Source organism: Camelus ferus, chromosome 2 (assembly GCF_009834535.1).
Source record: "Camelus ferus isolate YT-003-E chromosome 2, BCGSAC_Cfer_1.0, whole genome shotgun sequence".
Taxonomy (NCBI): Eukaryota; Metazoa; Chordata; class Mammalia; order Artiodactyla; family Camelidae; genus Camelus; species Camelus ferus.
In genome coordinates this window covers 3,069,429-3,097,163 of record NC_045697.1, presented here as the reverse complement: position 1 = coordinate 3,097,163, position 27,735 = coordinate 3,069,429, and the positions used below count along the sequence as shown (strand labels likewise).

Below are 27,735 nucleotides of genomic sequence, written 5' to 3'. Positions count from 1 at the left end.
GCTGTTGCCCCCAGGATCATACCCCTGCCCCTCCCTCAACTAGAAACCAGTGACCCTCATCTAGGGCTCAGGAGGCAGCTGCAGAGAAGGAACAAGAACTGGCTAGAACCTACGCAGTCCCAGATGGCAGAGGATCCGACTCCCAGGGGACCTCGAACCTCGTCATGCGCTCACCGTAACACATCAGCACACTGAGTGACGCGCCCACCAGCACTGTGACAGCTGACAATTGCCCTGACAGCAGCCGGAAAAGCCTACACAAGAACTAAAACATCTGAGCAACGGCTGATTGGCTGCGTCACACCCGGAACGAGGACGTGAGGGTGGAAGCCGCTCATGAAGTCCACGTGGCCTGACCCGGGCTGGAGCCGTCCCTGCCGCCCGCTTGGCCGCCGGCTCCCCTCTCCGGCACCTCTTCCTCGCCCAGGTGTTTTTTCTTCCCTTCTCCCTGCTCGAGCTCTTTCCTTCCTTTTCCTCTTATAAGAAATAAAAGCAGTCTCGCCCTGTCCCTCTGCCTCAGCTGTGAATTCTTCCAGCCAGCAGGCAAGAACCCACACTTTGGTGGGCCTCCTAATTTAGGGGTCCCTCTATCCGCTAACACAACCGTGCCGGTGTTCTCAGTGTCGGTGCTCAGGCGAACATCGCCACGTTCGGCCTCGCTACGAAGGCTTCCTGCCCCCAACAGCAAGCAGCTGTGATCCTCTTTGCAAAGCCATCTTTGATGGGCACATAACCATGTTCTCCAGCCTTTGAAACCACGCGGGTCCTCGACTCCGAGCCCCGCGCGGTCCCCGCGGGGACATCACGGGCGATGGGTGTGCACCCCGTGGGCGAGGCCGCAGCAGAGACTTGCTCGGCAGAAGTGACCCTTCACCCCAGGGGCCCCCTCACCTCCAGCCTCGTCCGGTCCACGTCCTTGGGCAGCTTCACGCGAATCCGGTTGGTGACGATGAGGGCGTCATAGGGGTAGATCTGCGGGGAGAAGGAGGCACGGGCTCACGCCGGGAAGCGAGCGGGTGCCGGGACGGGGGCTGAGCCCGAGGCCAACGGAGAGGTACCTACTTGCGCCTGCATCTGACACACACATTTCGTGGGGAAAGCACAACAAAGGGGACTGTTACCCTGGGCAGGTGGGCGCGGCAGCGGCGGGCGGCGCGGGCCTGGCGGCCCTCTTACCTTGTATTCTGTAAGAGAGAGCGGAGACCACACGGGCCGGGTTAGAATGCGCAGGAACTGTCCTGACGGTGGACGCAGCCCCACCCTGCAGCCCCCGCCCTGCGGTCGGCCGGGCCATGCCGTCCCCGATTCCCACAGCAGCCTGCAAGGGACCCTAATCCTCGGCGGGGCTGGGCTCTGAGGGTCTCCGGCGGGAAGCCAGGAGCAGGAGGCATGGTCAGGAGGCTGGAGGCCAGACTAGGAGCCGGACGTGGCCCTGTGTGTTCCCGGCTGCGATGCTGTTTCCCCGGTGGTCCGGGCTGTCTTGGTTTCCCACCGCCCCCCCTGTGGAGACTGGCAGCCTCGCTGGGGTCCAAGCCCCCAGCCTCTTACTGTCTTACCTTCTTAACCCTTTAGCTCCTCCTTTTAAACACAGAGCTCTGCACGCTAGCTTTTAAAAAAGTTTTTCTTCCAGACTAACAGCAGCTCGTTAAGAAATAAAGTCGTGCGGACGAGAGGCCTCATGAGCGCGCAGAGCCCACACACCGGTGTCTCGGGATCCGGGCCGCAAGCCCGGCTCGGGAGGGAGACCCTGGTGTGGGGCTCGGACACTGGGTCCCTGGATGTCCCCACGTGGCATGTGGGGTGCTGGCTGGGCCACCTCCGAGCCCAGAGACCTGCTTGGCCAGGGGGAATAGGCTGCGACACCCCCCGACCCCAACTCTGACATCCAGTGTGAACCAGCCCATGAGAGCTGGCCCCCGCCATTCTCAGTGACAACAGTGAGAGAGCATCGCGGGGTCCGGCAGCTCAGGGCTGGCAGAGCCTTCAGGCCGGCACCTGCCACGTGATCGGGTCACGCTAGTAACACCAGCCTCCCTGCGGGCAGCCCTGCTGGTGTGCAGCCCAGGGAGGCCGCATGGTGAGCAGGGCTGGGGGGGATCTGGCCCAGCTTGGGTTGGCTCAGACCCCGGGCCTCTCACTGTGGCTCTGCCTCCCTTATCACCGCGGAATTTAAGAGTGGGTGTTGGCTTGGCCTCGGCCCTGGCGTGGGACAGTTATTCAAACACAGATCTCTCCCCAGGTGACCCGGAGTGACAAGCAAGTCAGGATGGGGTCGGCTGTGCTGGAGGATGGAGGCAGGTAGGCACCTGGGGTGGGACACGGGGAGCACCGGACCTGGGAGACGGGGGAGCATCTCAGGTAAGGTGAGAATGGAGGGGGACCCTTGGCTGGAAGAGGCAGGGAGGTGAGCTCCCCCGGACTCCCCCACACCACGACGTCTGGAGGCTTCTGCCAGCTGCCTTGGAGGGGAGGTTTCGGAATGAGACTTGTAGAAACATGTTAGTGACCCCTGCCCCAGCCAGAGACCCACGGGGTCCCCGCTTCCTGTACCTCGTGTGCCCCAGCTGGCATCCAGGTCTGCTCCACAAGGGGCCAGATTGGCATTCTGGAAGAGAAAGAGAGAGGGCGGCAGGGGGCAGGTTGCAGGGGGACAGGCGGTCGCTGGGGTCCCGACAGCCTGGCCAGGGAGGAGGGTCAGCCCCCAGGGCCTGCTGAGGCCCGGCGTGGAAGGGCCGTGTGCACGGCCGCACTCCCCCGGGCTGCTGGCTTCTGACGGGCAGCTTTGCTTACATGCCTGCTGCCGCCTTCCACACTATGCTGGCCCTGCCTGTCCAGGGAGTTCCTACCCGCTGTGAAGACAGCTCCCAGGAGTGCAGCCCCTGGGCTCCGCAGCTGGCCTGGACTAGGCAGATGAAGGCTAGGCCCCGGCACAGTGCTGAAGCCGCTCCACAGGGCCCCTGCTCCCCCCAGACGCGCCATCCCCAGGTGCTCGGGTGGCCAGTGTCTGTAAAGTCCCCGGCGCAGACCCCAAGTGTCATGAGCACTCACAGTGTGGCTGTGACTGATGGTGACACTCAGGGGGTGGCACTCTGTGGGGCTGTGGACCTGGGAGCCCCACCACCCGTCTCAGATGCCCCCCTCACTTGTCCATAGCGTCATCAGCAAACTTTGCCATTTTAGTGCATCAGGACTATTAATGTCTGGAATTCTCTTTCCTTCCTGCCCACCTGAAAAAGTCATCCTACAAACTTCTACGGAGGGTTCCCACCCCGTAAAGCAGGTGCTGAGCCCTGCAAGGTTAGTGGGTCCCTCTCCTATCCAAAATTGCACCTGTGTTTGCACCTTGAGTCATGCTTTGTCGCTACCCATAGTGGATAAAAATGTTTTATTCGTGCCTGTATCCCTGCCACCTGGTACAGCATCTGAGAGGGGGTCTGGGCTCTTGGCCAGCGTTTCCGAAATTGGGTACAGGGGTTAAATTTCAGTGCAGAGCGCTCTGCAGTTAATGGGGAGATTATATGCGTCACTCTTGGGTTTTGTTACAGGGAAAAGGGCTTTCAGCACAAATATACTGTGATGAGAGATAAAGGAGGAGCTGGTCTTAGTCCCAGCGAGTGTGGGGCAGACGGGGCCTCAGGAAGCACCGGGTCCAAAGCCCTTCATCCTAAATAGGGAACCTGCGGCCAGAGATGCCGGGACTAGGGTGGGGAGAGGGGTAGGTGGAGGGTTGGAGCCAGACTTTACGTTTTTGATACTTTGTCCATTATTGATTTTTTCATTAATTCGGGCTTTAAAAAACATTGCATTAGAATTTTATCTGGATTACTGAGTCCTTTGGCCAGTGCCCCCTGTGCCTCAGCGTAGTCCCAGCGCTGGGACCCGGGGCAGGGGGTGGGACGTTGCACCTCCTTCACCCCCAGAACAATTCTCCTTGGGAGTTTTCAAGATCAATTTTTGGAGACATTTTCTCAGGCCACTGACACGCACTCCCCCACCCTCCCCGTGCACCTGTCTGGTTAGGGAACCTCCTGCATAAAGCAAGGCAAACCCGCCACCCACCAGCCGTCGTCCACCTGGCCTGTTTGCGATATGAAAGAGAAATGCTGCCCCCTTGTGTCCACTGTCCTCCATCACAGGCTGTCAAAACTCCCGGGTCCCCACAGCCACCTTGGGCAGTTGGAAACTCACTTCCTAGCAGCAGAACCAGCTTCCTCTCACCTGCCAGGCTCTAAGACAAGATGGAGGGAGGGTGAGGGCATCGTCTGGGTGGAGAGGGTGCACCGTGTCAGTAGAGATCAGGGAGAGAGCAGTCTACTGCTGGTCTTCCAAGTGCCAAGTCAGAGTGGGGTCTTCAGGAACTTTTTGGTGCAAGGGAGCCTTGGGTCACTGCTTCCATGTGTGGGCTGGGAGGAGAGCTAAGTGGATAGGGAAGCCCCACAAAGGCAGCACCAGCAGACACATTCACTAATCTCCCCTGCAACCTCAGGAGGAGGGCATTATTATTGCCATTTTATGGCTGAAGCTCAGAGAGGTTAAGTAACTTACCCAAGATCACACAGCTAATACATGGAACTGTGAAAATTTTAACTCATGTATTTTACTTTTCAAAAATCATACTGGGATTGCTAATAGTGAGAATAAATTGTGGCCCTTTGCCACTGACTACTGTTCTTTCCTTGCAAAGCTCGCATTGGAGGGTGCAATTACACTCAATAGACACTGATGTGGAAGTAAGAAGGGGTAGAGAGTTCACTTGGGAACTACACTATATATAGAACTTATGAAAAGATTTCACAACCATAATGTTACCTCAGAGTATCCTTGAGAGGGAAAGCTAATTTTTTTTTAAAGACCAGGAAGCAGAGACTCAGAAAACTTAAGTAACTTACCCAAACACACACCCAGTAAGTGGCAGAGCTGAGATTTGAACTCAGGGTGGCCTGAGGTTAATGCATGTGTTCTTTCCAGCATTACAGTTGGAAAACATCAGACTTTTAAAACTTGTTAAGCTTTTCTTTGTAGTGACATACATAAACATTTTTATAAATGTTTCATGGACATGTGACAACCTGATTCAAAAGATACGAATTTCTTTCATGTATCAACTAGACTGAACTTGCTGTTTGCACTATTCCATTGCTCTCTGCATTTTTTCTTTCACTAGATCCATGTTGATTTCAAGAGTCATATTCAAATCGCCTGCCACGCGTGCATTCGATCAAGGTCTCCTGCACTGCCACGCCGCCTGGTACGTGTAAATGCATGAATGCCATAGCTGCTTTGTAACTTGTGCCATCACGAGCCCGTGTTCCCTCTTTGTACCGCTAATCCTACTAATTCGCTTTCACCTCAGTTCCCGCCTTCTCTGATATTAGCGTCGCCACTCATGCTTTCTCTCTACTTGTGCTTCTGGCACGTCTTCCCCCTCCTTTGGCTTCCAATCTACTGGGAAAAAATTGTGTCTATTTTGGGATGATACATGTTTGTCTGTTTTTCCCTTAAATGATCTAATCTGACAGCCTTTGCCTTCTAGTAGGAAAGTTCATTCTGTTCTTACTTAGCATCAGGGTTTTTCAAAACGAGTCTCTTTCCAAGGGACCACCACAGAGATCTGTCAGTGGACAGGGGTCACTCTCTCACTAGCAGGCCAGGTGGTACACGTGGGACCAGCGCTCTCTCGTCCCAGAAGAGCCTTTAGTAGGTGGCTGTTTCCCTGTTTATTCCACAGAGAGGTGTGAACATCCACCAGGTGGCAGGCTCTGCGGCAGGTGCGTTAGCAGGACACCCTGACAAGGTTTGGGACACACAGTGCTGGCGCTTGTGGCAAGTCCCTCCCAGGACGGCAGCCAGGCCCAGCTCTGCCTCCCCCAGTTTCCCGACTTCCTTCCTTCCTTCCTTCCACGTGACAGTGAGAACTACACAACGGCTCACATCTATCCCTAAGCCCCGGCCGTCAGGCGCTCAGCTCAGCTTCGAAAGTTTTCCCGCCCAGTGCTCTTCTGTGTGCTTCTGACAAAATCTCCTCTCCGTCTTTGGGACTTGGTGTTCTGGGGTTTTTGGTCACACTGCCTCTCTGCCTTTAATTTAGCTCAACTCGGATCCTTTCTGAAAGTGAAAATAAACCCAGAAACAACTTAACACGTGACTCGGAGGAGCCCTGCTGGCCACAGATGTCAGTGAGTGGACATGTGCCCCTTGGGACCTCCGGGGAAGGCCCGCGTGCTGACGTGGCTGAGCTGTAACAGCCTGGCCATCAGTGGTCCAGCCCTCCAGGGAGAGACAAGCATAAAGTTACGCAAGAGTCTTACAGAGAGTGAAGGAAAAAACAGGAGAGATTTGCAGATCCTAACTACTACGTATAAAATAGATAAGCAAGGTTACACTGTGCAGCTCAGGGAGCTATGTTCAATATCTTATAGTAGCCCATAATGAGGAAGAATGCATGGATGTATACGTATGACTGAACAAGTGTGCTGTACGCCAAAAATCTACACAACGTTCTAAACTGACTTTGCTTCAATTAAAAAAAAAAACTTCTCTTAAAAAAAAAGAACATTAGTAGGAAAAAGAGTCCCAAAGAAAAGTCAACTATAATTTTCACCAATCTCCCAGATAAGCAACGTGAAAAGCTAAAAATCTTCATGGGGCAATGAACTCCATCTTGATCGACTCCCCAGGATGGATAGAAGGTCGCCCAGGCTTCTAACACTTGGCTCCCCACCCCGAGGCTGGCAGGAGAGACCTTCCCAGGGGGTCTGGCTCTCCAGGCTGCAAAGGGAGGAAGACAGTGTCCCTGCCTGAGCGCCTGCATCAGCTGTTCCCAGACTCGCTCGCGGCTGGAGTGTCTGCCAGCCACTCTGCAGGTGCAGGGAGCCACCCACCCATGTCCATCCAGCACGTAAACCAAGAGGCTGCACGACCCCATCACGGAAGGCGCGAGCCTTTGCATCTCTCAGTTGAATCATTCTCTTAATCGTCTTTCACATTTTGAGAGAAATCCCAGGACTTGGCCTGCGGGGCGGTGCACCTCGGTGTGGACGTGGCCCAGACTGTGTCCGCAGTGCACACAGCCCCCGAGCCAGAGCACACCGGTACCAGGCGAGCACAGGGCCCTCTGACGGGCCCCCTCTGCCCTCAGGACCTGCATGCTGAGCTGAGAGGTCTACACTCCGTGGGGCTGTGGGTGCCCTGGGGACGTGGGTCCTACTTTCTCCTGCCCCCGCTTTCCCTGGAAGGTGAGAGGTGGGGAAATCCTTAGAAGGGAATTCAGGGAAGCATGCTACATGCGCACTCCGACTCGGCCATTCCAGAACAAACGGGGGGCACAGTTAGTGGGGTGGGCGGGGTCACAAGGCGCAAACCACGCAGAGGCGCAGGGCCGGGGACTGACACGGCAGCGGTCCCACGGAGCCCGAGGGAGACGGACAAAAGCCCTCAGGTGCCTGCTCTTGGATGTGCTGGTGGCCTGCACCCTGGATTCGAGTTCTGCCCGAGGGGACACTGTCCCCCACATTAGACACCCATCACCATAACTGCCCCAAGGCAACACAGGGGGACAGAAACTTGAGTGGCTTCTCTTGGGGGGTGAATTGCTTTGGTTTGTGGACAGACTTCCTCTGACTGGGAAGAGGCTGCCACAGTGGTGGCAAGTCTCCAGGGGCTCTATGTGTGGGGGGTTGGTGCCATCATGCCTGCCCCCCAGGGGCCCTCACTGGGGACCTAGCAGAGCTGTGGGAAGAGGGACAGACATCATGAAGGCCCAGATGTGGGGGACAAGTCAGCACCAGAATGTCTGAATTGAATTCTCATGTCCTGAGATTTGGGGAGCTGGAGAGAAGGTCAAAGCAGCCTTCTGCTGGGAGCAGGCAGAGAAAGCCATCTCCTCGGGGTGGCTCCGGGGACAGTCACAGTGCTGGGACACCATCAGTGGTGATGACGGAGCTGAGAGCGGGGCAGGGGAATTCCAGGAAAAGACCCTGGGCTCACATTGCTCACGGAACATCCCCATCTTTTAAGGTCCTTATTAGACTCGAGGTCTCAGAAGAAGAATGCTTAGGAGGGCCTTATGGAGGGTCTGATTCCTCTGGGGGACCCCACCACCCCAGCCCCCTCACACTGAGGTCTCCCTGGGGGCTGGCGGCTGGGAGCAGAGGGGAGGAAGGGGTGTTGCTGGGTTGTGGCCTGGCCCTGGCTGGAGCAGCGAGTCCCTGGGGCCCCTCCTCCTGGCTGCGTGGCCATGAAGCTGCGGGAACCACGCTAGGCTCAAGGTGATGTTAGTATGCACGAGCCGGGGAGGGTGAGCAGGGCGGGGTCAAGTACCTACCCGGTGGTCCAAGCCATTCTTGCCATGTCCAGGGACAGGGTCAGACTTGGAATAGGGGAACCCTGAAACAGACACAGCACAGCTCCGTCACGCACGCAGCCAGGCTCGGCCAGGCGCCAGACAGGGGCTTGCCCAGGCCAGCAGGGCAGGCGGGTGACGCCCGGAAGAGCACCCCTGCCTCATCTGAGACCTCTGACCCCAGGGCGCTGACTGAAGATGAGCCAGGAAGGGGGTGACGTCCCTGAGCCCACCCATGACACCAGGACCACCAAGGAGCCTGACCTGGCCTTGGGAGGCACCCGTGTCCTCCGGCAGCCTCGGGCCATGGCGTCATGTCACCAGGTCACCCAGCAGACGGCGAGAGCTGGGGACAGAGTGAGGAAGGAGTCCCGCGCAGGCAGGGCTGTGCCAGAGGCCGAGGACAGCCCCACCAGAGGTGGCCGGGAAACTGCTCTATTTTTCAAAACTCTTGACCTGTTTGCATCTGGGGGATTTCACAGTAAAATCCTAATGTCTAGTTTTTCTCCCAGTAAAAAGTGCAGGTCTGAGACACGGGGCCCTGGATTCCCCGAGGGAATCTCACACCGGGTCCACCTCTACTGCTCACGTCCCTGGCTGCCCTGGGGATGGCCCCGGGCTTTGAGACCGCCCATGAACTTCTTCGGTGCCACGCCCGGAGAGCAGGGGGTGCTCCTGGCTCAGAGGTGAGTGTGGGATGCATCCTGGAGAGGAGGACAAGTGGCAGAGTCTGGCCCCCCTGGAGGGGCAGGCGACACCCCCCCGGCGGGGGGGAAGCACCCCGAGGAGGCCTGTCCCGGTGCCTGAACTAGCTGTCCTCCTGTGGCCTGGGGGCCGGTAAAGAGCAGGGGGCCCCAGCAGCTCAGGCGCCAGCCCACAGCGCTGGCCCTGGGAGCCGCCGAGACGGCTCCGAGGGGCAGCGGGTCTCATTCCTCTGTGTTCACAAGGCCACGTGTGTGTATAGGACACAGGACCGAGGACCGAGCCTCTAAAGGTGAGGCGGGCGCTGTGCACAGAGCCGCCCGCCCGCCCACCCACCCGCTCCAGGAAGGCTTGCTTCTGAGCAAAGGGTGCTGACTGAGCCAGGCGCCTTTCATCTGGGGGGCGGTCCTCACGAGCTCAGCGAGGACACGGAAGACACCTGCACAGGCCACACAGGAGGGAGGGCCTCTGCTGGGGACCTGCCTCGGGCACTTGTTTGCCCTGGGTGGCTGGCGGGGAGGTTCCCAACAGGGGTCAGGAAGGGCCTTTTACAACGCCCCAGACTTGCTTTAGCAGAGGAGCCCCCTCATCACAGGAAATCTCCGTGAACTCTGACACATGAAACAGACGCGAGCTAGAGAGACAGCAGCTGGACAAGGCGCTCGGGGCCGGGCCTGCCGGACCCCCCTTGCTCCTCCCGTCGCCCTGGGCTCCTCCAGGCAGGCGACCCCACCAGCTCCCCCGTCTCACAGAAGGGGAGGTGAGGCCCAGGGACGCAGGGGGACCTGCCCAAGGTCACCCAGCCTTGGGACGCAAGACGGGGGCTCCTGACTTAGCCAGCTTCCTAGTCTAACACACTGAGCCCAGCACACTCAGGGATGTGAGGCCGTCAGGGTGAGGATCTGCGGGACCCTCCACTGACACACAGGAACTCTGATCAGCCAGCGATGCTGGAGCCGGGGTTGTCACAGCGGGGGCTCCCACGAGCAGCACAAGCCTCGGCCGGGAACTTGCTAGACAGGCCACGCCTCCGGCCCCCCCAGACTGGCGGGCTCAGAGCTCCAGGGCTGGGGCCCAGCGGGCTGTGACTCCCAGGCGCTCCAGGGCACCCTGCCGTACACGAGGGCTCGAGAGCCACGGCCTCAGAGCTCCAGGCACAGCTGTGCCCTCACTTTCAGCCTTACCAGGTCTTAACAGTGGTTCTGCCCCGGGTGCACGGCCGTCACCTGGACAGCTTCTAGAATGCCGCGTGCTCAGACTGTTGGGTCCCAGGGCCTCACACTCGCCCGGAGCGCGGAGACCTCACTGCCACGCAGCTCCCTGACTGGTCAGCTCTGATTGTCTCAGCTCTTTCCTCCTCCTGCCTTGAGCTCCTGCATCAGGTGTTACAATTTTTCCTTCAGTCATCAAACATGACATAAGAAACTCACAAAGAGAAGGACGGTCTGTCATGTTGACCCTGATTTTTCCCTTTCGCTGTTCTTCCTTTCTGAGTTTCCAAACCTTCTCATCACTTCATTTCCGTTCAGAGACCTTTCTTCAGCGAAGCACATCTGCCAGCAAAAACTTCTCTTAGTTTTCCTTTGTCTGAGAACATCTGAATTTTCTACTCATTGAATGAGTGGAAAATTCACCCAACGTAGAATTCAGCAACTGTCTCTCTGCATGTGAAAAACACCATGTCACCGCACTCTGCCCCCTGCGGGTTCTGGGGAGAAGTCGGCCATCATTTGCATCGGTGTCGCCTGCAGGGAACATCGTATTATGTCTTTTCTCCCGGGCTGCTCTCAAGAGTATTTGTTTATGTCTTTATTTTTGATAAGTTTAGTTATGGTGGGTTTTGTGTGGGTTACTTTGGGCTTATCCCACTTGGGGTTCAGTCAGTTTCGTGAGCCTATAGGTTTATGTCCTTTGCCAAATTTGATAAGTTTCCAGTCATTATGTCTTTGAACATTTTTCAGATCCGTTCTCTTCCTTCTGGGACTCCAGTTACAAGTGTTGTCCCACAGGTCTCTGAGGCTCTGTTCATTTTTCTTTTCTTTTCTTTTCTTCTCTTCCTTTCTTTCTTTTTCTTTTTCTTTTTCTTTTTTTTTTTTTTTTTTACTATTTTCTCTCTGCTGTTTAGATTGGACAATTTCTGTTGTTCTATCTTCAAGTTCGATGATTCCTCTGTCATATTCTGCTGTTCTGTTGTTGAAGCCATCCAGTGGATTTTTAACCTCTGGCTATTTTATTTTTCAGTTCCATACTTTCCATTTGATTCCTTTTTATGAAGTGTATTTCTTCTGTGAGATTTTCTTTTTCCTTTCTCAATTGTTTCAGGAGTGCTGGTAATTGTTGATGTATTTTTGTGACGACTGCCTTAAAAATCCAACATCTTGGAAAATTCCAGCGTCTGATTCTCTTCTGTGTTAGTATGTGTTGATTGCCTTTTCTCATTTCTCATTCAGATACTTGTCATCATGGTTCTCGGTGTGATGAGTGATTTCCCACCGTACCCTGGACATTTGGACATCACTTTGGGAAGCTCCAGATCCTCATTAAGTCTTCCGTGTGAGCAGCTGTCGTTCTGTTTAGGAGTAACATGGGGGCCGGGCTTATTATGGGCTGTGGCTCCGATGACAATTTAGCTTTCAGAATTGCTCGTCAAAGTGCTCTTGTGACTCTGCTGAGTCCACCTGGTATTGCTGGGAACACCCTGGGGGCAAAATGTGCTTCCCTGGTTGCTCTGTGCCCAGAGGTAGGAGACACTGGCCATGGATGGAAAGTGTGTCCCTGGGCCTATTTTCCAGGGTGCTGGGTGCCAGGGAGGGTAGTCATCTGCCTGGTCACCTTGTCCACTGCATGGCAGATAGGAGACACAAGTTCTGCGTTTCTCCTTCAGCTCCAGGTCCCTGGCCAGTCTAGCTTCCTCTCTCGACCCTTCGGAGTTCTGTGGTTGTCTGCCACATTGTTCCAGGTTTTTCAGTTGTACTGAATGGGGATGAGCAGGGAGAGAGGCGTCTCTGCCACCTCATCACTAGGGTGCTCTTGAGTGCCCTTAGAATTGGTCTCTCTAGGGATGGGACCAACTCTCAGTAGACTTCAGAGGTCCTGGCCATCCCATGTGCAGCCGGGGTTGAGAGGTCCTGTTTAGAAAGTCCCTTCACATATCCAGAGATTTTACTTGACCCTCACAAGCCAAGGCATTACACATGAGCCCATTCTCCAGGTGAGGAAGCTGAGACCTAGTGAAATTAAGTATCAGGTCAAACAGTTACTCATGAAGAGGAAAAGCCAAGTGCCCGGGACTCCAGCTTTGGGACCTCGTAAGCCCTTGTGCTCCAGCAGCTCCGTCCGCCCTGCTGAGGCTTTGCAGGTGTGGGGTCTTCTGGAGACCTGCCTGGCAGGTGGCATTGGCTGGCCTTAAGAGTGTGTGCCACGTGTGTGTATCAGAGGGAGAGACAGCATAGAGGGGGAAGGTGGATGTGCTGGTCCTGGGACGGGTGGCAGCTGGGTACTCTTGACCTGAGGATTATCAGGCCCTGTTAGCTCTGGACACCTGCCCACGCCCCGTGTCCAAGCTCAGCCTCACCCCTGTCACCTGCTCCAGGAAGCCCACTGTGGCAAATTTGCCCTCAGCATTCTGCTGGAACCACTCCTGGGACCCTGAGCATGGTCTCCTTGGGTCTGTCCCTTTTCTGGGCTGGCTTGTCAGAGGTTAGAGTAACCACCGGATGTGCGAGCAGAGGCCCCTCGCAGATGAGTGGATGGACTGTTCCAGGTGCAGCCTGAGACACAAGGCTCATCACGCACCCAGGAGGCTCTGCGGACATCCAGGGTGCCCTCCCCGGGCAGCTCCGTGGCAGTTTCACCAGCGCCGTGACCGGCTTTCAGCTCCCTGGTGCGTGGACACGTAGCTTTGCAGCTGCCTGGCCCTGTGTAAGTCTGGGCTCCTTCTCTGGGCCTCAGCATTCCCGTCTGAGGAAGGAGGGGTTCCTTCAGCCCCAAGGAGCCACGAACAGGAGGCCCCCTGGGCTGTCCGAGCTTCACGCTTCAGAAGCAAGTGAGAGGGGCCCACTGAAGGCTCCCCAGGGCTAGGCTTGTGGACTTGACTTGCTCTGCTGTGAGCGCCCCCCCCGCCCCCCCGACCCAGGTCTCAAGCCACAGGACGCCAGGCCTACATTTGAGCCCCAAAGCCCAGATGCTTCCTGCCAGGAGGACGGTTCATCCCTGTTTTCAGAGAAGTTGATTCCAAACTCAGAGAAGCTTGCTCTTGTACCAAGGTCACACAGCAAGTGAGAGGCTAGGATCCCACCCCGGGCGGGCCAGCACCTGGGTCTAGCCCTCTCTGCTGACCCTCCACGTGGTCTCATGTGCACTGTCACTGCCTCATGTTTGCCACAGTCACCCTGGTCTCCCCCACCCCGCCACCGCGCTGGGTCCCATGAAGGAAGGCTCTGCTCAGGGAAGACCGGGGCACCCAGCGCCCCGCGGGCACTCTCTGGGAGGCTGCTGCATGCACAGGGGAGGTATGGGGGCGCCCCACTGGACCCTGCTCCCCAGTGGCTAATGGTCGAAGGGAGAAAGGATGTAAAGGGTTATAGGTGAGATGCTCCCTGCCGGGGTCGGGGGAGGGGAGACAGAGCTTTGAGATGGGTGAGGGGAGCCTCAAGACCCAATGCAGGGCTGGAGGGGGACAGAGGAGGCCCTGAGAGGTGCGACCTGAGCCACGGGCTCCTTCCCATGGACACCAGAGGGTCTCGCTCACAGCCTGTGCCTCTGCCACAGATCAGAGGCCGTACCCTGTCCAGTCCCTGGGCTGGGGGGCAAACCTGCCCAGTACAGGGGCCGCAGGGACTTTGCTAGAAGCAGAGTCCCAGTAAGCCCCCAGGGAAGGGCCGCAGCTCTACCCCGGGGCGCCCCTCTTGCACCCGGGGGTGTCTCTACCACTGAGGGGCCAACAGCGACTTCTCCTGGGCCAAGGCCCCTCCCTGATGTCTGGAGCCCCCACCGCTCCTGCTGGCACCAAACACAAGCAAGGGGCAGAGGGCACTCTGTCTGTCCAGCTGGAGGCCAGGTCTTCACAGACAGACCCACCGACCGTTCCCTCCCCAGGAGTCTCTGCACCAGGTGACCTCCTACCATCTGCTGGACGCCGGGTGGCCCGAGCCAAGCCCTCCAGGTTCCCGCAGGCCTCCCCTCCCGACTCCCCTGACTACCCCCACCCCGGCGTTCCCCATCCCTGGCGGCTCCCCTGGGGCTCCCACACTGCGCCCCCCCCCCCGCCACACTTTGGGCATTAGACTCTTTTGAGACAGTACCGCGGCCCAGGCACACGCCTGGGGGAGGGCCTGGCTCTCAGGACACCTATCCCCAGGACCTCAGGCCCACCCGGGAGCCGAGGACCCCACCCTGTCTCTGGCCCTCTCTGCCTGTCCTAAAATGAGGGTGTGGACTGACGTCCTGTCAGTGCGACCCTACCCCTGGGGTCCTCAGGTCACAATGCCCACCTGAGCATGTGTCCCCCTCCCAAAATTCTCATGGGATTGGCGGATAGCAAATCAGGTCCCTCTTTCTTTCAACCATGGACGAAGACATGTGAGAATGATTTTTTCTCGCCTGGGAGCTCCAGAGGACTCACGGGGGATGGGGAAAGCCATTTCCATCCAAGACCCCAGCCCACTTTCTTCCCGCGAGCAGGGGAAGAAAAGTGGAACGGAGGCGCCGTCTCCCAACCATCACGCCGATGTGCCCTGTGAGGCACCCAGGAAGCGATCTCGGGCCTGGGCAGGGTGGGCGGCCCACGAAGACAAGCTCGTCCCATCAAGCATGGGCCTCCACGGGGACGGACACACGGCAGGTGACACACAGTGGCAAAGCCACAGGCAGGGTGGGGCAGTGGCCCACACTGGACCACCCGTCTGTGCTGCCTTCGTTTCTAACGCACAGCTGTCCCCACCCCAATCTTCAGGCCCACCCTGAATCCTCTCATGTGCTGGGATTTCAGCAGGGCCTTATTCCCTGCAGAAGTGTAGGGTCCTCTCTAGGGACAACCGCGTCCTTGGGGAAGGGTCTCCAGCCGGCCTGGGGCTGTGTCTTCCACTGAGCTGCCTCTGACTCCCTGGAGGGGGATCTTGGGGACCTCAAGAGAGAGGACAGACTTGAAGGGTTAGGGAGGTGGGACCAGAGCAGTAGCAGGACCGTCTACGGGGTCTGGGCCAGGGGAGGGGGGCCCACGTGACCTTGTGTTCTTCTAGGGGCAGTGAATCTCACCCTATAAGGCTCAAGACTCTTCTTCCAACAGAAAATCAATACCATCCCTTTCCTGTGCAGAAATCAGGTTCGTTACTGCCCCAGGCAGACAACAGAGTCTATGATGAAACATGTACTTCAGTGAGACCTCCTTTGGAGGGGTTGGCAGTGCTGGCTGAGAACCACTGCCGTGGTGGAGAGGCATGTCACACCGCTTGGTCATAGCTGCTCCATTGTCTGCTTTCCTGCTGGGGCCTGGGGACCGGGACGTATTCACCACCTCCTCTCTGCTGCCTAGCCCTGTGTCCAGCACATAGTAGGTGCTCAATGCATGTTTGGTGAAAGGACGGATGAATGACTGAATGATGAATTTAGTCCCAGGTGAGATGTGCTGATGGGGTCATGAGTGGGATGAGGGTGGGCCTGGCCCTGGGGAGCCCACAGAGGACCCTGGTGGCGGCAGCCGGCTGTGCGGGCTTGCCCCCAGCGGTGTCTCTGCCTCTCCCAGCTCCCTGCGTGCTTCTCCAGGGCAGGCACTGCCCTTGTCTTCTCGGTACCCCCCTTGGCGCCCCGCACAGCGTCTGGCACAGAGTGAGGGCTCAATAAATACCCGTTGAATTTAACGCATCTCAATTCAACAAACATTTACTGAGCACCCACTGTGTAGAGTGTCACAATCCTACCTTCCTGGGCGCGCTACAGATGGATGTCCCAGGGACACAGGTGTGCCTTGCTACGTGCAAATGCTCTGTTTGACACCGGTTGTAGGCAAATGAAACTGGTGTTGATGGATTGGGGGCTACTTGGTGAGATCCGAAGGAACCCCAGAAAAGAAGGTGGATAACCTGTTTCTGGATAACCCTCAAGAAGTTGGCAGACAGCAAGGCTTGCCTGATCTATGCACGGCCAGTAGCTTGGGTCCTCGCTGCTACTTCCATGCACATCAGGAAATCAGGCCATATCATCAGATAGAAAGGGATCATTGCGATGGTTAGATGGGGTTTCCCACCTGGAGGAGCTGACAGAACAGCAATGGCAGGGAAGGGGTGACAGATCTATGATCATGTCATCCTGAGCTCACATCCGTGAAGGAGGAGGACACAGCACACAGGCTGTTTGTACCACGGAGGAACCGCCCCAGTTAGAGCATGACTCCCAGCACGGGCACCCGGAATCCTGCAGCCCCGGGCGCACGGGGGACGGGAAGAGCCGGTTCCCACCTGCGGTCACACGTGCAGCCTGTGATGGGGACGCAATGGCAAGGAATGGAGCTGACATACAGACCTGGCAGGCGTGTGACCGGCCAAGCAAAGAGCTGTGCAGCCTCAGGCCTGGCAGGGCCACAGCCTGGGGGATGCCTAGGACGACTGCAGGGCACCTCGCCCCGCAGGTGCGGAGGAGGAAGCAACGGTCACACAGCAGGTCAGTGGCACAGGGAGGTCCCCATGGGGCGGCCCATCTCCTGCCCAGGCTTCTCCCCACGTGGTGCCCCCACCTCCCTTGGCCACAGCCACGAGCCGGCTGTGAAGGTACATGGGACTCCCCGGAGTAGGGGGTGGCAGCAGCTGCCCTCCGAGGACAGACTAGGGGAGGTGGTGGCCATCAGCCTTGCAGATGCAGGCCCGCCCAGCACCGGCAAGGGAAGGACTGAAGCTCTAGCGTCAGACCACCACAGACCCCCAGAGTCCTTTCTTGAGCACCCTCAGGCCCTCGGGGCTGATGCCTTGGTGCTCCTCCAGGTGTGGGGGGTGCCAGGGGGGCTGGTGCAGCAGGAGCGCTGCGCCTTGCAAACACAATTGCCGTGAGTTAAAATGGAGCACAAAGCAGTGGGGCCTATGGCCAAGGCCAGTGGCCAGGGCCCACATGCAAGTCCTGCATGACCAGGCACAGCTGAGCGGGAGGACCTGCTGCCCCTGCTGGGTTGGGGTCTGCCCATCGGTTCTCCCGTGACCAGCCCTGCCGCTGGAGGGACGGGCAGCCTGCCATGGCCCTTCCAGACCTGCCCCAGGAGGACTACAGGGCCACCTGGACGAGTCCCGCTGGGGGACTCCCTGGCGTGGCCTTCCCGTGGTGACGTCAGCCCTGGGAGCTGGCTCTGCGGTCCCACCTAGAGAGATGCAGCCCAGGCGGGCTAGGGCACAGGGGCGCGTGGGCATCTGCTTACGAAGCTCATGCAAAAGACAACACATCCTTTCTTTGTTCAGACTTCTTCTTTAACGAGTGGTAATCTCCCAGCCTCCTCACTCCGCTCCTCGCCAGAACCCCTGCACCCTCATTGGTGAGACAGTTCACAGCATGAGGATGGTGATGGCGATGGAAGACGGAGGGTTTGCTGAGCACCTACTACGGGGCAGGCACAGAGCCGGCTGCACACGTGGTGCCTCCCTCGGGTCTCTAACCACCCGCCAGGCACACAGGTGGAACCGAGGCCCTGCCCGTGGTCAGGTGGCCAGTCAATGGCGGGCTAGGGTTTGAACTCGGGTCTGTCTCATGGCACAGCCAGTGCCTTTCCTCTGGTTTCTCCCATGCCCATCTGCTCCCGGCCTCGGCTTCCAAGCTAAGCCTCCCCTTTGCCCACACGGCCCGCCTGGGCCCCAAGGCCACGGCCGCAAACGATTCCGTGCGTTAGACCCAGCTAGCTGTCATTCTCGCTGGGCGAGTGACGGCCTCTGGACGTGAAGACTGTTACCAGGAATCTCACCCTATGTCTGGTGAGCACGCCTGCTCAGACTCATGACCCCCCGAGGATACAAGGTCCCGGCTCCCCGTCCCATGTGCAAGATGAGCGTAAGAGACGGGACAGTGCTGTTCTCGACTCCGAGTCTGGACTTGCCCGCCTGGACCATGCTCCTGTCCTCTCTGGAGGGAAATGGGCCCTCAGCGTCCAGCCTGGCAGCCGGGAGGCCTTTTTCCCGAAAGAGCCCAGGAGCCTGATTTGGTCTCCTACCCTCTTGCCAATTCTGGAAAGCTCTGGGAGACCCACTGGCGCAGTCTAAGGGATGTCCATACGAGGGGGGCCAGCACACGACTAAGCGTCTGCTCCCCACCAGTCTGCCCTTCTGTCCTCCGGTTTGCTCTCAGAATTTTTAACGAACCAGGCTTAGGTCTGGAGGGACTGGTTTGAAGTGGCGGGCCCCTTTTCTGCCAAGCCCTTTGGTGCCACACTGACAGCTCCTTGCTCAAAAGAACCACTCACGTGAGTAAAAGTTGTCCCCTTGCGTCATTTGGAGAGGGCCTCTATCAGTCCCACTACTGTGGGACAGAGACTGGCTGTCCAGGTCTGGAGAGTTAGTCCGAGTGTCTGTGTCTCCCTTGAGAATCAGCCAGCTGGTCTTCTGCTGAGAGAAGGAAAAAAAGTCACGTGAATTTCCAGGTCCCCTGCAAGGGCACTGCCCCATTTTACAGATGAGGAAACTGAGGCACTGGGTGGTCAGGGGCCCAGATGGTTTCACTTGGAGAGAGCCAGCCTTGGGCTATCCTCACACCCACCCTCCTTCCTTAAAGACAAGCAAAGGGGGCCTTAGTCCCTGAGCCAGGGCGGGCAGGCTCGGCCCGTGGGCCGAATCCTAATTCCCGCACTGTGATCTGGTTTCCTGTCTTTCAAGAAGTCTCCTCATTTACAAAACCACGACCACGTTAACCCGGCACATAACAGGGACTTCGTAGCAGATGTGCTAATCGTAAGCGTAGGAAGGAGGCTGCTGGGACCTCTTCTTAAATTTGGTCCCTGTTCCATGTGGCTTCATGGGACCCTCAAGGAACAGAACCGAGAAGGGGGAGCCTGAGGCTTCTGAACGAGGCCGTTCCCACCCCATCAGCTCCTGCATTACCTTCCTGTTATCTGGGTCAAAACCTCCATCCTCCCCATCTGACCGCCTCGCAGCTGGAAGGGAAGAATTAATTGGTCAAGACAGCACGCCACTGATTCCGGGTGTCTGTGTCACAGTTCCCACGGCACAGTCATGCTCAGAAATGGAAGCTCATCAAAGAAACAGGGGCCAGCCCTCGTCCTTTTAAGGGCTGAGGGACAGGGCCAGCTGGAGAAGGTTCTGGCAGGAATGCTGCCTGCGGAGGGCTGGGTGCCTGCACAGGATGGGCTTAGATCAGAGCAGGTGTGTGAAGTGATGTCTAATTACAATTCCAGCCAAGCCCCGACCTGGGGAAATCACGTCCTGTTCTTAGATGCGCCCACCTGGCATTTTACAGAACCCACTTTGCACGTGTCAAGTTTAAAGTAACAGAAGTTCCCAGTTGTCCAGCCCCTGCTGGGTCAGTCTCATCTGGGCGCTGCATGGACATTGCTGCTTATCCCCACACAACAACCCATTTCTCAGATCAGAGAGACCACGTGCCTTTCTCAAGATCAAGGATCCGCGGGTGGCAGGGGCGGACATTTGAACCCTGGCAATCTGACTTCAAAGTCCTTCCTCTGTCTGCCCCAACTCACTTCCCACAAAACACAAAACGGGGAGCAAGTCATGCCGCTGGAAGAATTCCACGAAGAGCAGTGAAGAGGGTGCAATGCACAACCAGAGATGAGCTCAGTGGAACCAAGCAACACCATCCTCTGTGCAGCAGCCTATCTGGAGCTGAGTGAAGAGGTGTCTGTGTTCTCCACTGGCCTGTTTTGGGGGAGGGGAGTCACCCAGCTGGGCTGACGTTATCTCAACCAAGCAGGAGAAAGTTAATCACACGAGGGCATGCAGACAGTTCTCAGCATCCAGTCCGGCATGTAGAGACCCAGCCCGTGCACCCGGGCTGACTCACCGGCCCCATGCATGGAGCAATGGAAAGGAAAGCCCCAGTCCTTCGCCACCTGCCACGGACCGAGGCCGCAGTAAGGACGTGCTGGGGTGGACTCCTTACCTGCCGCCTGTGCAGGGCTGGGACCTTCTAGCGTTTTGGAGCCCCCTGCCTTGTGCACCACCAAGGACAAGACTGACATCAGGCCCGAGAGCTTGGAAATTGGGGATTGGGCTACCGGACCTTGACAAGATAAGGCCACAATTGAAGACTGCTCTAGACACACTGACATTTCTTTCCTCCCGACTGCTACTGCTCCTCCTCCTCCCAGGAGAGACAGTGGTTTTCAATATGAAAATAAAACCCCTGCTGTCTCCCCTGGCGGAGGCAAATTGATGGCCAGCCGCGAGAGGGGTTACAGTGATGGAGAGGCAGAGGGGCAGGGAGCGCAGAGGTGGACGCACGCCCGTCGACGTGGGCTCTCCCGTCGCCGGGACAACGGCCATCGCCAGGCAGCGGAGCCAAGTGTCTGGCTACACAGCAGCCACGAGAGTCACGGCCCCAGGGACAGCCAGGCCAGTGGCTGCTTGGCGTTCTGAGAGCGTCGCCGCTGCCACGTCCGGGAGGGCCCCCAGCGCGGGCTGCTGGTGAAGGTGAGCGAGCCGCGTCCCTGGACACCTCAGAGGCCCCCGAAGGGACCGCCACACTTGGGGTAACTTGCACGTGCAAAAGCAAATCAGCAGCCTCTAACCGAAGGGCGTTTTGGGATGTGAAACCCCAGGAGCTCAGGCCACAGGGCCCAGTGGCCATGCCGCGTCTGAGGACTGCACACAGCCGTGGGGAGTGCGTTGGGCCACACAAGCTCCGCTGTAAAGCTACCTCAGGGCTTAGAACGGGCCGCACCTCTGGCAGAGGGGATATCCCACCGGGATTTAGCAAGTGTTCTCTGCAAACGTCACCAGCTTTGCCAGGTGGGCACAAGGTAACCAGACTTAAAACAAGGGCTTTCCAGAGCCCAGGTCTGCCAGCCTGCAAAACACACCAGGGACTCTCTTGAGAAGCAGGAGCTCGGCTAGGCAGAGAGAAGGATCTGGCACTTGGTGTTACTTGCGGGCTGCTTCCTTCATGGCACTGAGCCTCGGTTTCCTGGTCTGTAAAATGGGCAAACACCACCCACTCCCAACCACTCCACGCTGTGAGGCTCGCCCGGGCTAACATGTGAGGCTGCAACATGATGAGGAACTCAGCTTACAGGTCTAAAATATTAGGACGAAACAAGAGGCTGCCTTGCTGATTTGGAGCATGTGTTTCAGGGAGCCAGGAAAAGACAGGTCAATCCAGGACCCCCGGAGAAGTCGGACTGAGAGCGTCTTCCCTGGCCCACAAGCAGGTCCTTCTGAGCCCTGGGGTGAGTCTGCCGCAAGCGCCCTTTGGGGAAAGGCTGACGTCCTGCTCCCTGCAGCCCTCAGTGAGTCTTTGGGGGAAGCACCCCAATGAGAGTGGAAGGTCTCTGATTTTCTCTCTGGATATGGAGTCAGCCTGTCTTCCCTGTCCTCCCATCCCAAAGCCAAAATGAGCCTCAACCCCGCACCCAAGGAATCCCAGAGAGACACACAAGACGAGATGAATCCCCATGTTACAACAGGGACCAAAAACGGAGCTTAGAGTACACGCTGCACGGGCTGCCTCTGCTGTCTGGTTTGGGTGGGTGGCCCCGGGAGGCGGGAGGGAGGGAGGGAGCCCCCCTCTGTCTGCAAAGGCGGGTGTGGGAGGGGACGGCCGCCACCCCTGCCTCCTGGGCCACTCCTCCCACGCACATGGCCTTCGGATGGCTCCCACGTGCTTGCTTACAAGTGAAACAAGACATCTGTCCCCGTAGCTGGACAGTCAGCTTCCTGGGAAATCTGGGGGCGGCATTACTTTTTCCTCTTGAATTCATTTTAAATGGTCTGAAAACCGGGCCAGCCTCCCTCCATTGAGAGGAATGTTCTGCCCTGTGTCGAGCATCCCAGGGCCTCCCCTGGAGCCCCTCAAAGCCGGATCCCTGCTCCAGAGGAGGAGCCGGGTCCGCGAGGGCATCGGAGCTGGCAGGGGCATGGCTGTGGCTGGAGTCCTGTCTGCCTCAAAGGGTCCTGGGTTCAACACCGCGAGCCACTCAGGACCGTTCAAAAGAGACCAAAAGCACCCCGGTCGTGGCTGGACGTCCAGCAGGTGGTGGGAGGCACCCGCGCCCGCCCTCTGCTGTTTTGCCACGTCTTTTCCCGGCGGGATGTGATCCTTCCTCCCCTTCCTCGCCCCTTCCTCCTTATTTCCCACTCAATTCCTTTTGCTTCCTCTCTTCTCTATCTTATTCTCTTTTTTTAAGCCATTAAATTGTAACCAAGTAGGGTTAGAACTAAGGTAGTTGAAGAAAATACTGTTGGTCCCTTAAATGCAGTAAAATGAGAGCGGTGGGTGCAGGGTGCAGGGGTCAGCGGTCAGGCAGACCTGGGTGGGATGTGGCCACCAACAGGTCACTTCGCAGCCCTGGCCTTAGCTTCCTGGTCTGTGATAACGCCAGTCGCAGGGCTGTGCGGAGATGAAACACCGCATGCACGATGCAGCTACGTGGCGGCTAGTCACCCTTGTCCTCCACCTGCTGTCCCCACCTGGCCTCCCCCCTCCTGGCCATCCTCACACTAGATGCTCGCTTCCCCAAAACAGGAATGGGGTGAGAGCACTGAAAAGAGTGTTGCTAATCTTTTTAAAGAAACAAAAACTTTTGATGAGTTGGAAATGAAACATTGAAAAGTAAATACATTAATTAAAAAGTGTAATTTTTGAAACTCACTGAATATAGTCTCTTAAATTAATTAAACGGCCCAGGAACTCAACGTTATCACTCAGAGTCTGGAGATGAAAATGGTGGCTTCTGGATGGGCCACCAACCAGATGGCCCATTGAGGGATGACTGGATGGGCGGTTTGCTGGGACTGGGGGCTGCGGGCTGCCAGAGGGCTGCAGACACACACGTGCGTGCTCACACACATGCTCACACACGTGCATGCCCCGCCCTGCCCCACACACTTCCGACAGCTGTGCGCCGGCTGAAGGGGGCAAATCTTATAAACTCAAAACATCTCAAATGCTCTGGAAATCAGATGCGTCCCGACACATCCGCCATGTCCTGAGCGTGTCAAGAGAGCTGGCTGAGAGGACGGCCCGCCAGGCACGCACGCCCACCCCTGTTCGCGGCCATGTCCACGCGAGTGGGGACAGGTGGTCCTCGGCTTCACCTTCACAACGTGGCTGAGCTCCTGGCAGAGGAAAGGCACTCTAGAGGGTTTATTTTGGAAAATAACCAATAAGCCCAAATTCTACAACGTTAAAATGGTTTTGGTATTGCTTAGCGTTCAGTCATAGAGGAAACTACCTGACTTTGGAAAGGAGAGGTGTTTATATGCTGATTATAAAAAAATAATAAAGAAAACCACTGGTAAGAGTAAACAGAATCTCCACTGCACGATCTCGTTAAAGGACTCAGTCTCGGAAGCTCTTGGTCTCAGATCTGGCTCCATCAGACGCCACTGGGCAATTTCATACTCTGATTTCCTGCCTGTCCCCCTCCTGGGGGCTGCCCCTCTTACCCTGTGTGGGACATGACGTGCCAGAGGCTAACGAAAGCCAAGTCAGCAGTCCCTCCTGCAGGCGAGGACAGAACAGGCCTGCGTGTGGGCGCCACGGCCCAAAGGCACCGCTGTGTGCTTGCTCCTGCCTTCCCCGGGACTCAGCTTCCCCACCTGGGACACGGGGGGCTGGTCTGGACCATCTCTGAGGGCCCTGGACCCTACGAGCCCCTCCGTCTCTGAGCCGTCAGGAAGATCTGTGCTCTCGGCTTCTCTGGCTGAGAAGCCGTGCTAAAAGGCATCGCCTTCCGGAGACCCAGGACTTTTCATTCACTGTTTTCTTTCTCGGGAAGAGGAAGAAATACACAAAGCACAGGGCCTACTGCAATCAAAGAGGAAATTTAAAAACCAAAAAACAAACCCTGTTGTTTGCACAACTGGACCACGGATTTGTCAGTAACCCACCGAAGACATACTTTTATATGATTCCGACCAACAGCGTCCACCCTGGTCAGCAACAGGGGGTGTGGCTGTTTTTTTTACTGCATCTGGACAAGAATTTAAGTATGTGAATTCCTCTTCCCAACTCTCTAGACACGTAATAACAATAACAATCCCCATCATGTGTACAGCACTTCACAGTTTAGAACATGTTTCCAGGTACATTATCCCATTCGGTCCTCACAACCAGCCTGTGAAAAGGGCAGGGTGGAGGAACTGGTCCTGTTTTGCAGACAAGGAGACAGAGGCTCAGGATGGTGAAATCACCAGAAACTCCATGAGGAAACAGAGGGGAGACCTTGACCCTTCCGCTCCCTGCGCACCTGTGCCTGGCAGGCTCAGGTGGAGCGGAGGTGGACGGTCACCCCTCGAGGGAAACCGGGGACTGAAAGACACCCGCACCACCAAACATCTCCAGCCCCGATTTGCTGATGCAAGAACTCCCTTTGACTGAAGGCCAGGTCCTTCATTCTGCTGTCAGACACACCCACAACACAGGGCTTAAGCTCTCCAGTCAATGCCTGATGCTGGTGCGTTCTATTCTCCAAAGACCGGGCTGGGTCAGGCTGCGGTCCAAGCACCTCCATCCCTCACCATCTTGGCCCAAGTTTGCCTGGCTGCTTCCCTCAAAGTAGCACCACCGAAGCCACCAAGACCAGCTCTCGGCTACAAAGTCCCATCCCCAGCCTGGCCCCTGTAAGTCAGCCCTGGGTTTATACGCACAGAGGTGTCCTTCCTTGACAGACGTTTCATTGTCATTTCTGAAGGGGGCTCTCGGGAATCTGCGCCTAATACTCAGACTGTGGGGCCTCTGGGGCGCCCTCCCCACCGTGTATCAGAGCGCAACAAAGGGAAGAGCGCAGAAGCAACGGCGTCAACACGCATGCAGGGCAAACGCAGCGGCAGAGGAGGTCCGGCTGTACCGTGCTGCCTGTAGATGGGGGGCTTCCTATAAATGTTATCTTTGACGCCAGTGTCTGGGAAAGAAGAAAGAAAGAGAAAATAAGGAGAGCGCAGCGGGATGAGAAAGCACATCGTGATGGTTTCCATTCCACCGCTTTTTGTCAGCAGCGATCTGTCACCCAGGTTTGGAATCACCAGGAAGAACCTAGCACCCCGCCGGCCACTGGCACCCCGGCCCCACACCGTGGATCGGCCTCGCAGCCCAGATGCCACCTGCCATCCGAAGCGGCAGAGGGAAAGAGGCAGCTGGAGGGGGCGGCCCGGGACATCTGGGGTCCTGTCGGCCCTTCTCCAGCCCGTCCCCAGGAGGGCAGCAAAGTCTCCCAGTGTTTGTAGGGCTTTTGGAGAAAAACACACACATGCCAAGTGGGGATGTGCAACCCATCTGCAGATCTTTAAAGAATCTCAGAATTTGGGGGTGGGGGAGATGGAGAGGCTTGGGGATCATGCAACTCCCGCTGAGGCCTGGGCAGGTCCTCCCCCCGCCCCCTACAACTCAAGTGCGGACAGACGGTCTGCCCGGAGAGCGGCCGTGCGTCCCGGGCGCCTACCTGGGACGTGGAAGTGGCGAGGAGCCTGCTGGTAGGTGGAGGGGGGAGGCTTGCTGTCTGAGAGCACGGAGAGGCTGGGGGTGCTCCGGCCACTTGCACTGCCTCCAGACGGAAGAGCAAGGACAGCGGACAGAAGGCGGCGAGGGGAAGCAGAGGAAAGCATTTCAAGCATGAAAGCTAGTGGGTCCCTCTCCCCTGCCAGTAGGGCCACCGAACCCTCTGCCCAGGGGACAGAGTGTGGCTCCCACCCACTTCCAGATGGGGCCCCAGACTTGTTAATCCAACCTTGAGGGACCCCCGGCAGTGGCCCAGGTGCAGCAGCAGGAGTGTCCCGGCAGGGCCCCAGCTGGGCCCTGCCTCATGCGAAGGCTGGCCTGGCCGTGGCAGAGCCCCTCCTCGGGGCGCACAGCCTGGCTGCTGACATGTGCATCCAGAAAACCCCAAGTTCACCCAAACTCCGCACCCCCCTTCCTAAATATCCTTGTATAAAATACTGCCACTTTCCTGGAGAATCAACATGAGCCATTCACAATAGGGTTTAAATGCTAGAATTCATCAAAGTCTGTCCTTAAAAGCCACTGAGTAAATTTTATCAGCCAGGGGAATAAGGGATGGTTGCTATTAATCAGCCAGCATGTTCCCAAATAAAGCTATTTTTTTTTTTTTTGCCAAATTAAACAGAAAGAGTCGTCTGATTCTGGCTCTGATCTTTTTAATCCCATCTGGGTTTGTGATTTCTGTTTTGCGAACAAGGTTGGATTATCAAGTCACAAATTTGGACATCATGGTCACCCGGTGACCCTCCCCGCCCTGCACACACCTGTTTAAGGAATGAAATGAGACACAGGATGCAATGGGCACTGAGCACGGCGTGATGAGGCACACGGCTCGCTGTAGCAAGACACTCATAAGGCACCACTCATTTCCTCCCCTTTCGCCCCAGGAAACCCTCGCCGCAGCACATGGCAGCTTGGCAAAGGGAAAGAGACACTCTTGACTTGAAAATATCCCTTGTTCAAAGTCACAGGACCCTGAAGTGACATGGTGATGCAACGGCCTTCCACAGCAGGAGAGTGCCGGGTCCAGCGTGGAGGCGGGCTGACGAGGAAGGGGTGGTAGGCGGGTGGGGGGAGTGCTCTCGCCTGGGTGGGGTGCGCTGGGGCCCAGCAGGGCATGCAGGGTGGCGGAGGCTCAGCTCGAGCCGGCCACAACCAGTGGCCCCAACAGTGCTGAGGCCACAAAGCAGATACTGACTACAGCTTCGAGTGTCTTCCTGGGCATGGCACCAAATTCACCTGCCCATGAGGATGGAACCTCGGGTAGGTGGCTGTCCTCCCTCGTGGCGTGAACCCTCTTTTCCCTAGTGCCGCACAGAACCTTCTGGAGCCCCAGGCCAGTTCAAACTCCTAGACCCTGGGGAGTGCACACTCACCCACCTCCACGTGCACGTAAAGGAACCCCAGATCCGTTCTGCCGACAGTGGCTGACTCATCCACCCACAAGGGCGGCAGGATGTGGTGGAAGCAGGGGCTTTAAACAAGCCATGTGCCTGGACTCTGGAGTGGCTGAGGACCACACACCCATCACCATGCCGGGCAAGCTTCCAGCACAGCCTCAAACAGCTCGTGTCTCTCCACAGGCACCTGCAGACTCCACCTCATCACGGGACTCCTGGCTCCCAGCCCTGCCCACAGTGGCCTGTCCCACATCACACGCAGGAGTCTGTGTGTGTGCGTGTGGGTATCTCGGGGGGACCACAGCTTCCATCAGGTGCTCAGGGGGCCTGACACCCAGGGGCACAGAATGGTGGCCCGAATGGCCTGTCACACCCACCTCATCCCTGCCATCCAGGGGCTTCTACACCAGTCACCCAAATCTAGGACCTTGGACCTGGCCCAGGATGCCTCTGTTTGCCTCCCCTCCTCCCCTGGAACCCCCTTTCCAACTGTTCCTTCCTGGGTCAAGGCTCAGGTGCAAAGCCTTCCCAGAGGACACAGTCCACTGCTGACCATTCCCTTCTCTGGACACACGCCCCGCCTGCCACTCACTGGGTCACTAAATCATCACAAAATGCACCGTAACATCGACCCGACAT

General features: G+C 57.3%; 1 protein-coding gene across 1 annotated transcript in view; it reads right to left on the bottom strand.

Moving 5' to 3' along the window:
- ABLIM2 (actin binding LIM protein family member 2) overlaps positions 1-27,735 on the bottom strand; it is a 112,488-nt gene that overhangs the window by 11,779 nt on the left and 72,974 nt on the right. Inside the window, 8 exon segments of the mRNA XM_014566434.2 lie at positions 892-972; positions 1,177-1,184; positions 2,551-2,605; positions 8,324-8,385; positions 18,474-18,615; positions 19,108-19,160; positions 25,050-25,103; positions 25,641-25,742. Of these exon segments, the coding sequence (XP_014421920.1) occupies positions 892-972; positions 1,177-1,184; positions 2,551-2,605; positions 8,324-8,385; positions 18,474-18,615; positions 19,108-19,160; positions 25,050-25,103; positions 25,641-25,742 (557 nt within the window).